The 14,887-nt window shown below is 37.2% G+C and overlaps 2 protein-coding genes across 2 annotated transcripts; both read right to left on the reverse strand.

The window, feature by feature from the left end:
- Positions 1 to 1,292: 1,292 nt before the first annotated feature.
- On the reverse strand, positions 1,293 to 8,799 carry LOC128509175 (BOLA class I histocompatibility antigen, alpha chain BL3-7-like). Its single transcript, XM_053480794.1, has 7 exons — positions 8,701 to 8,799; positions 6,618 to 6,881; positions 2,459 to 2,734; positions 2,074 to 2,355; positions 1,881 to 1,991; positions 1,685 to 1,717; positions 1,293 to 1,593 (listed from the first exon to the last, which is right to left on the reverse strand). The coding sequence occupies exons 1-7, from the start codon at positions 8,768 to 8,770 to the stop codon at positions 1,559 to 1,561; spliced, it is 1,071 nt and encodes a 356-aa protein (XP_053336769.1). The 5' UTR covers positions 8,771 to 8,799; the 3' UTR covers positions 1,293 to 1,558.
- Positions 8,800 to 11,810: 3,011 nt separating this feature from the next.
- On the reverse strand, positions 11,811 to 14,365 carry LOC128509728 (BOLA class I histocompatibility antigen, alpha chain BL3-7-like). Its single transcript, XM_053481563.1, has 3 exons — positions 14,320 to 14,365; positions 12,084 to 12,374; positions 11,811 to 11,944 (listed from the first exon to the last, which is right to left on the reverse strand). Exons 1-3 carry the CDS (start codon positions 14,363 to 14,365, stop codon positions 11,811 to 11,813), a joined length of 471 nt encoding a protein of 156 aa, XP_053337538.1.
- Positions 14,366 to 14,887: the final 522 nt, after the last annotated feature.

Consider the following 14,887-nt stretch of genomic DNA (forward strand, 5'->3'; position numbering starts at 1 on the left):
CACACGTAGAGCCGGAGCGCGAGGTTTAACGCAGGTGGATGGCAACGTGACAGTGAATAAAACCACAAAATGGTCCGATATACCTGTGTTGTATATCTCAATGTCGGACAGATCTAAACCATATGACAATACAAGATCTAATGTGTGCCCCTTTCTAATGTGTTGCGGCATTCACCGATTGAGGTAAAAATCAACAAGACTGAGAAACTCATTGACTAAAGGTTTAGATTCACAGCAGACATGGGTGTTAAAATCACCAAGAATAAGAAATCTATCATAATTGAATGCTATATCCGTTAAAAAGTCAGTAAAGTCTTTAATAAAATCCTTGTTAAATTTTGGTGGGCGATAAATCAGAGCACAGAGAACAGGAAATTTAAAATTTATAACAAAGGTCTGAAGCTCGAAGCTGGAGAAGAAGTCTGCAGGTAGTAATTTGCAGAGATAGTCTAAATTAAAGACTGTGGCTAGTCCACCACCACGGCCTGAGGTCCGGGGGAGTTAAAAAATAAACAATCGGGGGGCAGAAGTTCAGTAAATGCACTCAACTCACCTGGTTTCACCCACGTCTCCCAAAGAAAAATGAATTCCAACTTACGCAATTTTATGAAATTGTTTATAATGAACATTTTGTTCGCTATTGCTCTAGCGTTTAAAAGAGCCAAACAAAGTAATGATATAAAGAAATAATATTAATCAAATAAAGGTTTATTTTTTAAAAAACATAATACCTTTCATGGTAGAGTTGTACATTCTTTTAACACAGGAGAAACATTCTAAATTTTACTAAATTCATACAGGTAAAAAATATATACAGTAAAAACATACACAGGAGTACTAGTGAATATTCTCAATTAAAGTGGATTAAAGAAGTGGCTTAATAAAGTTTAGGAAAACATCATTCACTACTTTATCTCAGGCCATATACAGTATATTGTGTTGACACTTGCCACTGGTCGAGGATGTCAAAAGCAGCAAGTTTGCACACATTCAATTAGGAACTAAACAACTTAAGACAATCTATTAATAATCAAATATTTCAGCTCATCTACAGAGTACATTACTGTGTGTCCGTCTGTAATAATGAAACATGTGACCACAAACTGAATAATCAAAATAATTTACAGAGAGAATAAATCTCATTCACTTTACTGTTCATGCTATAAGGCAGGGGATTTCAAACTTAATATTCAAAGGTCCGAATGTGGTTGCTATTTAAGGTCAAAGGTCCGAAATGACTGGTGATAAGCAAATTACTTTTATTAAACTTGCTTTTAACTTATAAGCAATGTACGTTCACACCTAGAGGAAAAAAAATGCAACTGTAATCAAATTCTTAAAAAGGTCAATCTGTTAAAATGTTTAAAGGATGTTTAAAGGAAAGTTTGCTAGGTGCCAATAATTTTAGTGTACATTTGTGTGCAGTATTTTATTATTGTTGTTTAGTATTGTTGTAAAGTAACAAATTTAATTAGCAACTTGCTCCCCTGTCAGACGTCTTTGTTAAGGCAAGACTTGCTGTTCATGGACACTCCTTCCTTTGGCCTCTGTATGCACTTTAAGAGTTGATTGACGAGGAATCTTCTTCACAGGCTGTAAAACATTCAAGCATTCTGTCTAAACCTTTGTGCTAGACATTACAATCAAGCAATCTGTTGAATGTAAGAATCACAGGCTGACTTACAGATCACCGAGGATTGTGAAACAGGTTTAAAGTCTGAAATGCAGAAGATTCACAAACAGTTACTATAGAAGTTGTATATTGTATTTAACCTACATAAAAACTGCACCTAAAGTAAATATCCTAACCTAAGGCATGTCAGTATCAGAAAAAAAAAATCTTAACATTTGTTTTCTGAAAATCTCCTTCCATTACTCACCAGACTTCTTCTTCTTCCAGAGGACAATTCCAGCAGCAATGACAACTAGTGCTGCAACAATCATGACTATACCAATGATGTAAGAAAGAGGTTCTCCACCTGATCCTCCACCTGTTAAATCAACACAGAGTCTTTATTATCTGCTGCAGCCAGAAATCAACTTTCACTCTCTACAGCTCTAGTTTATTAGGACCTTTTGGTACTTCTCGCACTAACTCCTTCTCCAAGCTGCTGTGCTGAACCACGCAGGTGTAGGTGTGTTTCTGCAGCTCCTCAGCTGGGACTTTCAGAATGCTCCTCTTCTGGAAACTTCCATCCTGGTTATGTAACGTCTCTCTGAGCTCCACGTCCTCATGCACGTCCTCTCCGTCCTTCTGCCAGGTGATCATCACTGCTTTGGGGAAGAAACCTGTAGCATGACAGACCACCTCTGGAGAAGGAGAGCGTTTCTTGAACACCAACAACATGGGAACAGCTGCAGAAACACACACACATCAATATTACAAAACTTCATATGATTTACTCATTTTTAAAAGATTTTATATGCAATTAAAAATAAAGCAAAAAACACACTTTACCTTTCCTTTTCAGAGTCTCGTTGCCGTAAATGAGAAACTTTTTTAGTGATTCAATGCACTCAAACTTGAGGTAGTCCTTACAGTATTCAGCCTCATGTCCTGTAGACTCCCAAATATGTTTGGTTGTTAGAGCTCCATCATGGGCTGCAGTCCAGGTGACAGTTTTCATATCCAGACTGATGAAATCTTCTCCGTCATACCCATATTGACTGTGTCCTCTAGTGATGCCATCATCATCGAGTTCACAGCCGAACATGAACTGCGCTGTGTGAACTCCTGCATGCATACAAAGAGTGAAACTCCCATGTTATATGGATTCATTGCGCACAGACTGATATATTTAAAGTGTTTATTTCTTTACATTTTGAGGATTATGGCATACAGCTAATGAAAACCCAAAATTTAGTATTGAAGACTCATGGTGTCACACTCTAATCATTTAATTAACTCAAAACATCTACAAAGCCACTTAAAGCCTGAGCCTTTAAATGGTCTCTCAGTCTGGTTCAGTAGGCTACACCATCATCGGGAAGTTGACATTAGAAAATCATTGACACCCTGAACAGAAAAAGGTACACAAGCAACAGGGATAACTGCAGCTTTGAGAGGATTGAGGACGAAAGGAAGGAGTGGACTGCAGCTGGAGTCAGTGCTTCAAGAGCCATCACACCAGATGTATCCAGGACATGGGCTACAACTGTCGCATCTCTTGTGTCAAGTCTCTCTTGAACCTGAGACATCAGAGGCGCCTTACCTGGGCCAAAAACAAAGTGGAGTGTTGCTCATTGGCCAAATCCTCTTTTTAGATTGAAGTAAATTTGGCATTTATTTGGATTTCAAGGAGTCTTAAGGAACAGAGGAGAGGCACAGAATCCAAGTTGCTTGAGGACCAGTGTAAAGTTTGCACAGTCGCTGATGGTTTGGAGAGCCGTGTCAACAAGGAAGTTTTAGAGCACTTTATGCATCCATCTGCTGACCAGCTTTATGGAAATGCTGATTTAATTTTCCAGGAGGACTTGGCACCTAGCCACACTGCCAAAAGTACTAATCTTGCAAGCTCATTTGCGACATTGACAATTGTTAAAAGCGCTATACAAATAAAATTTTATTGAAATTGAATTAAAATCTGGTTTAAGTACCACGATACCCCTGTGCTTGATTGGCCAGCAAACTCGCCTGACCTAAACCCCATAAAGAATCTATGTGATATTGTAAAGAGGAACATGTGAGACACCAGACTTAACAATGCAGAAGAGCAGAAGGCTACTATCAGAGCATCCTGGGCTTTCATAACACCTCAGCAGAGACACAGACGCATTGCTGCAGTAATTAATGCAAAATGAGCCCTGATCAAGTACTGAGTGCTGTACATGTTCCTACTTTTCTGTAGTCCAACATTTTTGTCTTAAAATATATATTTATTTTATTTTGGTTTAAAGTAATATTCTACTTTCCTAAAATAACGATTTGTTTTATTTAAAGAAATAAACACTTGTAACATATATATTGGTCTTTTTGATGATATTCTTCTAATTCATTGAGATGCGCGCACACACACACACACACATATATAGCATACTCAGTAAAGATCTCTTAACATTACATTTTTTTTTTTTTTTTTTTACAGTAAAAAGTATCGGGGCATTGGGGCAGTTCATCAAAATGGGCTCATTATCTCCTAAGTCCAAGTTATAAATAACCACAATGTCACTAAATAACATCCAAACAATTGAACTTTCAAAGTCTTCATTATGCACACAGCAATTATCAGCAATGGAATTTTTTTTTTATGTTTAAATGTAATAGCTTGGAGATCCTCCTTTCGCAGCAACACTCCACCACATTTTTCCTGTAGCCACTTATAAAGCTGGCACAATGAGGAATTTTAAGACTTAAACCTGTTTTAGTGCATCAAGGCTTTTTTGCAGTCTTGACTGAACAATCCTTCGTTTAACAGGAAATGTTGTTGAACAAGCGTGAATGTGAATTGGCTGAAGATGCTGCAATGTTCTTAAGGATTTAAGTGGTTTCTTTAGGGTCGTTACCTGATAACACTATGAAAAGTAACAAGTATGAAAAGACCCTTAAGCAATGAAACATGGAACATGGGTCTCGATATATATTGGAATGGTAGCCCTAAGTTAAATGATAATGGTTTGCTTTTTTTTAACATGTTTTGGATTAAATTACACATACCTATACTATTATAAGACACTGTTGGCAACTACCATTGGCTGGGGCCTGCAGAAACCCCAGAAAATCTAAGCATTAAAAAACTCCATGACAGGTATGTGCCTTCTTGGAGTTGGCAGGGTACTACAGAATATTTCTGCCTAACTTCTCCTTTCTAGCCTCCTTACTGTTTTCATTTCTCTCAAAAAAAAAGCAAATCTGACTCGAGGAGTGAAGGCCCAAAGCATCTGAGCAAGCATTTCAGATCCTAAAGCAATGGTTCATAAGCTCACTAGTGCAAAGTGAGCACCAGCTAAGGTCATGCATTTTTTTAAAAGGGATGGTTTCTTTCATCCCAGATCGAGGGGTGGGTACAGTCCCTGGGCAGAAACATCACTAAGATTTACCTCTTAGCTGGGGGGAGGGTTAAGATGGTAGTAGAATACAACTTGACACAGGTTGTTGTGGGTAGTAGAGAAGCACATGTCTTGAGAATAGAGAGTTAGAATAGAGAATAGCTGATGCTCACATCTTGCCTTAGCTGCTCACACCAGCTGAGGCCACTACTGTTTATGGTGCTCCAGTATGTAGCATATCATCAAGTTTACAAAAAATGCCACTGTAGTGAGGCTGATAAGAAACAATGATAATGTGTCCTATATATAGAAAGTGCCATGGTTGGCAGATTGATGCAAGGCCGACAACGTGTAACTCAACACTGAATTGAATTGACTAACTTTATTGTCATTACATATTCTTTCAATTCCCACTTTGTATCAATGATGCCATGGTGATTTGAGTGAAGTGCATCAATTTACTTGAAGTCCACATTGCAAGGGATTATTCCTGGACCATCCGTTCTCTCTCTGAGCCCAGCAGTGTCTGAACTTTGTCTGACTGCTAAAAAATGTATACCTTTTTACACCCATCCTAGCAACCTCCAACAGGGGCACCATTGAGAGTGTCCTGTTAAACTTTATTACCATCTGCTCTGGGAACTGCAACGCATCCGACTGCAGAGCTCTTCACAGAGTTGTGTGTACACTGGAGCTGACCACTGGCACCCATCTCGCTTGTGTGCAGAAGGTAATCATCCCTAGGTCTATCTGAAAAGCCATTAGCACTGTAGCTGCCTCTTCTGACACCCTCCATCATACCCCCTCCGATCTGGAACAATATTCAGCAGCTTCAAAAAAAAAGCATTTCTCTAAACAGTAATTCTATTCACCTCCCATGCCCTTCCCAGGATCTTTACTGGTTTACACCTTTCATCTCTTATGCTTATTGGACAATTAAAATACAATTTACTGACACTATTATAAAAGGGATCCTTACACAACTGATCATTTTAACACATACACTACCATTCAAAAGTTTTTGAACACTTGCAAATTTCTTTTTTTTTTTTGTTTAGTGATTTATTTTCTATATTCTACAACGATACTGGGGATTTCAAAACTATAAAATAACACATACAGTATGGGATTAGGTCATTACGTAACAACAAGAAAAACAACAGTTAGTTGTTATTTTAAGACACACAGGTCAGCCTTTCTGTAATAGTTCTTGTCAAGAACAGTATTGTCAAATGCATTTGCAAAATCCGTCAAGCAACATAATAAAACTGGCTCTCATGAAGACCATCCCAACGATACCATTGAACCATTGAACGATAGTGTATATATGGTTGGTTGATCCAAATAAATATCTACAATACATTTTCTGCTCGTTTGCACAAACTGCTTACAAAATTTATTTGAACTGCAATCATATTCCAATCGTCTCCCCAAAGTGTTTGTTTTTGACTGAATTAATGTGCTGCTGCCGTATCTGTATTGCACCATGTGGTCCGGTGTACTGAATTGTATATGATTGTCTCTTCTTGACTTAAATGAATGTACTCTATTTAAGATATGGATGTGATTTTGTGTGTTTGTGAATATAGTTATTGTGTGTATGAATGATAAAAGCTCTGTGTGTGTTTCACCTTCAGTCTGATTAAAGCTCTGCATTACTGTTGTCATGTGGTCTTTGAACCACTCCTGCTCACTTTGCGCTCGCAGTGTCAAACTGTCCCAGAAACCTGGATCATCAGATTTGACCTTCTTTATCCAATCTGTCTTTGGGATCATTGTCCTGTTGTTGCTGTTGTAGTATACAATCTGTTCTCCATCCAGCAGGCCGACAAGACTAAATTCTGGAAAATTTACTTCTGTGACTTCAGTGAAGAAAAACTGCAGAGTGTGTACATCTGTAAAAGTGTAGATTCAATTCAATTCAATATTATTTATATAGTGCTTTAAACAATGGTCATTGTCTCAAAGCAGCTACACAAAAATGAAAAGAAAATTTATGCAAGTGTGTATGTGTGAGAAAAATGGGTCTAGATAATAATGAGATTGTCCCTGATGAGCAGGCCAAGTGTGACGGCAACAGTGGCAAGGAAAAACTCCCTGAAATGGCAATAGGAAGAAACCTTGAGAGGAACCAGACTTAATCAGGGAACCCATCCTCATTTGGGTGATAAATTAACATAAAGTCATGAATTAACATTTCTTTAAATTAACATGAAGTCCACCTCAGAGTACTATGCTATATGCTGTATGTGGGTCATTCTAGAATTGTGGGTACATTTTGCGTCTCCGAGATAAACCTTTAATTATTTTTCAAAAACAAAAAATTTATTGAAGAGGGTTTTGAAAAATTACGCAAATTATATCAAGCTATCACTAAAAATAATGTTTATATGTGTATTAAGGAACATTTTGTCATGAAAATATTAAATTAAAGACTCCCTCTATACCTATTTTTGACTGTCTATGCCTCCTTAATCATACATTAAGCTTCAATTATCATGAAATAATTACGTCTAATTTTAATCTTTTTTTGTGTGTTTACTCTACTAATTTATGTAAACAGTTGCATAAAACATCTATTTTCTGTATTATTTGTATTTTTAGTAATTAAAAATACATTTTGTGTCGTTCTGGTCAACTCTGTTAACTCTGTTATAAAAAGGCACAACAATTTTTAAAGCACTGATAAAAAAAAGCATGTGACTTGCTCCAAGTGATGTCACTTCTTCTGGCGGGAAAATCTGGAAGGCACTGAGGTATGTCATTATTCTTCTCTCATTAATATGTACAAAATGTGTAGGATACACCAATAGTAGAATAATTTTTGTCAAATCTGTTATTGTGATATTTCAGTGAATCTCTCATTCACTTTTTTAAAAACAATAATATGACGAAAATACATACATTTCTGTTTTAGACATGCCATGTGGTATCTGGTTTGAGGTTAGCATCTTGAGCTAAAGCACAAAATGGTGGAAAATGTCAACTCTGTTATTGTCAACTATGTTAGTGGTTGACGGATTTTTCTGTTCGTACTTTGATTTTCAGAATAATTTCTAAAAATCTTACAAGTTTAAGATCAGCAAATATTGAAAATATTAAATTTGAAGTGTGTTCTATGAAAATAAAAAAAGTTTAACATAAAAAGAAAATACTATTTTTTGTCTTCTTTTTCTATTTGAAATGTACCCGCAATTCTAGAATTACCCATATACACACACACACACACACACACACACACACACACACACACTATATTAATTCATGATAGGCTTTTAAGTATATCTATTTGAGGGTTGAAGGTCTTGATCAAACACCCTACACTTGCTTGGTAGTGTTGGGGTTGCAATCCATTATGTTCCAATCAGCAGTTTATAAGTTTACCATACTGAGCTTCCTCTTCCCATGAGCCAAGTCAACTGTGACCACGTGTTCTGTATTGAAGTTCTTGACTGCTATGTCTTTATTAACCTGAATATGAAAGTAACTTGACTTGGCAGTCAGCTGTGGGTTCGGCTGTGTTACTGTATAACTGTAAACACTTCATTCCAGTTACATTTATCTGCTGAATAAATCCGCAGTGCCTTACATTAAATGTTCACAGTCTTTTCCCGAGACTGCTGTGTTACGTATCTGAACTGCAAGATATATATATATATAAGAATAAAATTATTTAATGAATTGGTTAATGAATGTATACTTTTTTAAACCCACCTGCCGATGATAAATGAACATAAATCGTGAGAAGAAGCAGGACTTTCGTTACTGCGCTACCGTGTAACATTTTCAGCCGAAATCTTCGCGAACAATCTTTCAGGACTTTATTAGGAACGAAACGCTCAGGAGTCTCGCGGAACAGAATCAGACACGAGACCAGCCGAAGGGCTACGCGGTGTTTACTCCCGGCCAATCAGAACTCAGGATTCAGGCCGCGTCATCAGTTGCTGAGACGACCTGAAGCGACCGGTATTCAGAAATCTCAATAACTCGCAAAACATAAAACCTTTCTTTTATTTATATTTATATTTATATTATTATTTTTTTAAATTATATTCATTTTATTAACCTTTTTTTTTTTAGTTTATAGTTCAGTTCTGCTCACTTCCTGGTTTTGATTTGGTTCACGTGCCATGTTTTCATTAGTTTCACTATTTAAGGCCTTTAGTTCCTCAGTTTCTTTGTCTGATCTCTGTTTGCTCATGGGGAATGTGCTGCTGATTGTGTTTACTGTGTGTCTCATTATCTCGCGCAAGGCAAGTTTATCTGTATAGCACATTTCATACACAATGGTAATTCAAAGTGCTTTACCTAAAAAAAAAGAAAATAATCATAAAAATAAATAGAAAATAATAAACAGTTTGCAGTGAAGCTTTTAAAACTACTTAATTTGATTTAGAATAAAAATAAAACAGTTGAAAATATAACATAAGCATAAAATACAGTGCAGTCGGTTCGGACGTAGCACAGCGCTCATTCAATAAACGCACAGCTTAACAGATAAGTTTTAAGTCTAGATTTAAATGTGACTAATGTTTTAGCACATCTGATCTCTTCTGGAAGCTGGTTCCAACTGCGGGCAGCATAATAGCTAAAGGCGACTTCCCTTGTTTTGTGTGAACCCTTGGTATATCCTATACTTACATAATAACCTCTCCCTTCTAAGTATGACCTGAATTTTAGTACCATCCCAGGAAGTCTTTGTTTTCGTATGTTATGATTGACAGTGTCAAACGCAGCAATAAGATCTAGCAGTACCAGCACTGATATTTTGCCAGGATTATAGTTTAAATGAATGTCATTCATTATCTTTATGAGCGCTGTCTGTACTGTGATGCGTTCGGAAACCAGATCGACCTGGTCTTTTAATTAAGCAGCAATCAAGTAATCACAGCCGAGCTTACACTCGATGCTTTTCCAGCACTTCTTATGGCTATTTACAGGCGATTATTAAAAGTTTAATTTTAATTAAAAAAAATGTATGGACAGATCAATGTACTGTATTTTTATTCTTCCTGCAGGAAGTTTAAAACAACAGTAGTTTGTCTCACATGTTCCGAAACTGTGGTGGGGGCGTGTAAAAGACCTGAACTGAGAGCCCAATGTGACAGAGCAACCAGTATCTTTTCACATTTATTTACAGCAATTAAAGATTCACTAAAGATTGATTAAAGATTTGTATTCACTACAAATTCAAGGAAATATACAAGGGCATCAAGATACTAGTAACTTAGTTACTAAAAATTTACAATAAATATTATTGAAATATTTACAGAAATTGAAAATAGTTAATGTTTTATAGACTTACAAATTTCAATTTCAAATTCAAATTTTATTTGTCACATACACAGTCATACACAGTACGAAATGTAGTGAAATGCTTGTACGACCGCCGGTGACCTTAAAAAGAAAATAAAAACTATATATAAGGAATAAATATTAATAAAAAGAAATAAAATACAAAAAAATGTAACTAGTAAAATAAACAAACTGTACAAATAAGGGCATAATAAAAATATTACAAAATATAAAAATATAGGAATATGGGGAGAATATATATATATATATATATATATATATATATATATATATATATATATATATATAATGTTTTAAGTGGCATTAAAATATTTTAAAGTGGCAAAGTGTCATGTGCAATGGCAGAAATATAAACATGTATTGTATAAAGTGACTTATGAAAGTGACGTGCAATGGTTTCAGATATGTAAATATGTATTGCATGAATGTGTCCATGATTGTCCAGTCAATGTCAAATACAATGACTGCATATATAAATACTGAATCCTAACATAAACATGAATTTCAGAACATCCTGTGATGGGATCATCTGCAGCCTGAAATACCTCGTTAATGAGAAAGATTAGAAGAGAATGGACATACTGCTGAGCTAAGAGGAAGTCTATAGTACCATAATAAATAAATAATTACTCTTTACAACTATGATAAGCAGAAAAGCATATAAAAATGCACAAAGAATTGAAGGACCCAGGAACATTCAACTAAGGAATGATTTTTTTTTTTTTTTGCTATTTCTATCAACTATTGTACATCTCAGACCCTATAGGCCTCCCTGAGCATGTTAAATGTTAGGATTCATAACATCACAATTAGAAGTCGTCCTTAATAGCCAGTGGCAAGTTTGGTTTAAAACCAACTGCATTATAGCAGAACCACCTCATACCCACTGTAGTGGAGGGCTGATGATTTTGACTTGTTTTTGCCGCCACAGGACCTGGACAACTTATAGTCATTGAGTCGACCATGAACCTCGCTGTATTCCAGAGTATTCTAGAGGCAAATGTGAGGCCACCTTTACGACTAGTTTGCTTGATCCTTTATCTGTAAAATCAGAACAAAGACTTTGTGTTGCAGCAAGAAATCAGCTTTCACATTGCTCATTTCAATGATTTCTAGCTCCTAGTTAAAATGCGAGTAGGTAACTCTTGAAATAATTCTTAAAATATCAATAATATTGAGGCTGCAAACCAATTGCAAACCAGCTGCACCTACTGTACTGTAGACTGTGTATATGCAAGCCCATGGAACAACATTACTAATGTAAAACCCCTCAGTGTGGAGTGGGGAGGGGCAGTCAAACCTGGGTATGGTACGAAGCAATGGTGCCTAATGGTGCCTATAGACCCTAAGACGGCATTCATACACTTTATTTCCCCACATCTCCTTGTATATTATGTTCTGTATTTTTTATCTGATTTAATGAAACTGCATGTTGACTGAATAAAGTCTGTGTATTCTATTTGATCTACATTATATACTAAAATGTACAGGTTGCTTTGTCTGAATTTCTAACAGCTCACCTTTGTCTCCTTCATCCTCCCGCAAGAGTTCTTCTTCTTCCAGACCACAATTCTAGCGACAACAGTGACGAGAGCGATGAAAGTCCCAGCTACAGCAATGATGATAGCAATCGGTGGTCCGCCTGTTAAATCAGCACACACTACACATTCCTCTGAAAAGTCTTTACTATTTGCTTTATACAACTTTGATGTATAAATATACAAATAACCAGCTTTTTTCTTTCTACATCTCTAGTTTTATAAAAAAAGTTTTTATCTGACCTCTCATGATTTGGCTCACATTCATCACTAACTCCTTCTCCAAGCTGCTGTGCTGAACCACGCAGGTGTAGGTGTGTTTCTGCAGCTCCTCAGCTGGGACTTTCAGAATGCTTCTCCTCTGGAAGCTTCCATCCTGGTTGGGTAACGTCTCTCTGAGCTCCACGTCCTCATGCACGTCCTCTCCGTCCTTCTGCCAGGTGGTGTTTAGTGCTTTGGGGAAGAAACCTGTAGCGTGACACACCACCTCTGGAGAAGGAGAGTGTTTATGGAACAATGACACCTCAGGATGAACTGCAGGGACACACAGACGCACACAGGAAAAAAATATAAATTTTTAAAAACCTCTTAAATTCAATTATAAAAGAGAAGGGAAAAGTGTTTTAGTGTGTAACTACATTTTGGTTAAAAAATGATCATGTTTTATTTATCAATACAGTAGAACCTTGGATTACAAGCATAATTCGTTCCGGAAGAGTGTTTGTATTTCAAAACACCTGTAAATCAAAGCAAATTTCCCCCTTAAGGAATAATGGAAACTCAGATTATTCGTTCCACAACCCCAAAAAATATATACATAAAAATAATTTATACAAAAAATAAAACAAATTAACCTGCACTTTATCTTTAAAAAAGTAAAAATAAATCCAGACAGATAAGTGTTTCCTTTAGTGTTTGTCTGTGCCGTGTATATTTTTATGTGCTCACGCGCTGTGTATGTGTGTGTGTTTGTGCGCGCAAGCGCTGTGTATGTGCATGTGTGTGTTTGTGCGACAGCCTCTTCCTCTTCTTGTCTTACACAGTAACCCCTCCTCGTCTCTTATTTGAGAAGGGGGAGGAACTACGATGTGGAATGACCGCCTCATCGGGAAAACTAACAAGAAACATCTCTGACACTTGTGTGAGCGCACACTAACGGAATCACTGCCGTAAAGTAGAAATAATACAAATTAATCTGCACTTTAAAAAAGATTTGCAACAGAGCAGTGTTTTCTTTAGAGTGTGTGTGTCAAGGGAAGAGGTGGGTGTGTGTGAAGGGGCATGGTGTCCAATGTGCAGGGGAATGTTACTTTTTAAAGTAATGTCTAATTACATAAAAAAATTACTTTATATGTAATCAGTTACATTACAGCGTTACCTTCTGATAAAAGTAACTAGTTTGAGTACTTTTCCATTGCAAAAACTGAAAACTCCTTTGTGATTCCTCATGCATGTTGTTTTTAATCAAGACCTTTATAATTATTCTACCATCATCACTCAGCCAAGTTTGGCCCATAATCTGTTAACTACTAATACCCCCATCTCACCTACGTGGTTTCACGCAGTAGCCTTAAGTATGGTTCATCATGATTTACCGCAAGTTTTGGCGCTGTGATTAAGTTTCCATCTTTCCATGCATCGGTCACGCATCCACGCATAGTCAAACCGCACAGGTGAGATAGGGGTATAACAGAGGGGGGGTGGGGCTTGTAGGACCATTTTCACACATACACTAACGGATTGATAATGACTGCTGTCTGGCTCACGGATTACATACCACGCTTTGGATTATTTTTTTGATGTAACGAGTAATCTAAGTACTCTAACACATTACTTTGTAACGCGTTACACCCAACACTGCCAATGACGCGCATTCACACACATAACAGCAGGCTGACACAGAAAGGGAAAGAGAAAATGGATCTTTGTCCTCTCTAATAAGACTTTCTTTTGCTTTACACACGTGCACACGTGTGTTAAAATTAAAACAGTACACGATCGCTGTACTCGCACAAACACAAAATAAAAGATGCTTTATGCACACCCTGTGCGTTACACATATCACAGTGTTATAACAAACAGTACACACATGCACGGATGTTGATTATACCAGTAAGAGACGCACACAAGGGCCGAGCAGAGGAGACGATTACCCACAATTCTGCAGCGCAAAAGAGAGAATAACCATGGCTCAGTTGTGTTCATGTGACGCTCTGCATCAAAACAGAAGCGCATGCGTGCTACATGATGCTTGGTACCCTTAAACCAAGACTTGCTCGTCTTGCAAAACGCTTGCAAATAGTGTTACTTGCAATCTGAGGTTCCACTGTACAAATAAAACGGTCTGATGTTGAAAGGGCCTTGCTCAAGGGCTCAACAGTGCCAACTTAGCATTGCTGGAGCTCGAACCGCTGACTTTACGATCAGTAACCTAGCCTTAACCAATTGAGCCACCACTGTCCCCAATAGCTGCACTTACTTGCAACCACCTTGAAGTCCCTAATCTCCTTTAGATAGAGATACATCTTCCACACAGCAGATAGTCCAGCTAAGAACATCTTCCACCGCTCTTATATGTCACTTTGTGTTCCTCTTTTTTCTTTAAATATGTATTTACCACTGCCATTTGCATCCTTTTTGCAAAACCTACAATAACCTGTCCTTCCGCATTGCTCTCCTGGACCCCATATCTACGCATCACTTCCTCATCACCTCTGTTCCCTTCTCCAACCATTAAGGTTAGTTATCCATAAGGTTTGTTAGTTATCTTTCTCTTTTGAGGACACTCACTAGCACTGTCTAACTCATTCCAGAAATCTTCTTTCTCCTTCACATCACATCCTACCCGTGGAGCATATGCACATGACATTTATCATTACACCTTCCACTTCCATTTTCACTTCCACTCAAACTGTGTGATGTATTGTAGTAGTGCACGTGTGTAGTGCATTAAGGTTGTCCTTTACATATTAACAGGTATACTGTGTGTGTCTGTGTGTGTAGCCTGCTACAGGTAAAGTAACAGATCAGATCACACACTTTACCTT

This window comes from Clarias gariepinus, chromosome 21 (genome assembly GCF_024256425.1).
Source record: "Clarias gariepinus isolate MV-2021 ecotype Netherlands chromosome 21, CGAR_prim_01v2, whole genome shotgun sequence".
In the NCBI taxonomy this organism is placed as follows: Eukaryota; Metazoa; Chordata; class Actinopteri; order Siluriformes; family Clariidae; genus Clarias; species Clarias gariepinus.

Bases quoted from the DNA above. Each gene is read 5' to 3' on its own strand.
- LOC128509175 (XM_053480794.1), bottom strand. From the start codon at position 8,770: ATGTTACACGGTAGCGCAGTAACGAAAGTCCTGCTTCTTCTCACGATT. The intron at 2,356-2,458 runs GTAAAGTGTGTT...GTGTTTCTGCAG, and splicing joins CGAGACTCTGAAAAGGAAAG to CTGTTCCCATGTTGTTGGTG. The intron at 1,594-1,684 runs GTAAGTCAGCCT...AATGTTTTACAG, and splicing joins TTCACAATCCTCGGTGATCT to CCTGTGAAGAAGATTCCTCG.
- LOC128509728 (XM_053481563.1), bottom strand. From the start codon at position 14,365: ATGTATCTCTATCTAAAGGAGATTAGGGACTTCAAGGTGGTTGCAA. The intron at 12,375-14,319 runs GTAAGTGCAGCT...GTGTCCCTGCAG, and splicing joins GGACTTCAAGGTGGTTGCAA to TTCATCCTGAGGTGTCATTG. The intron at 11,945-12,083 runs GTCAGATAAAAA...CTGATTTAACAG, and splicing joins TGTGAGCCAAATCATGAGAG to GCGGACCACCGATTGCTATC.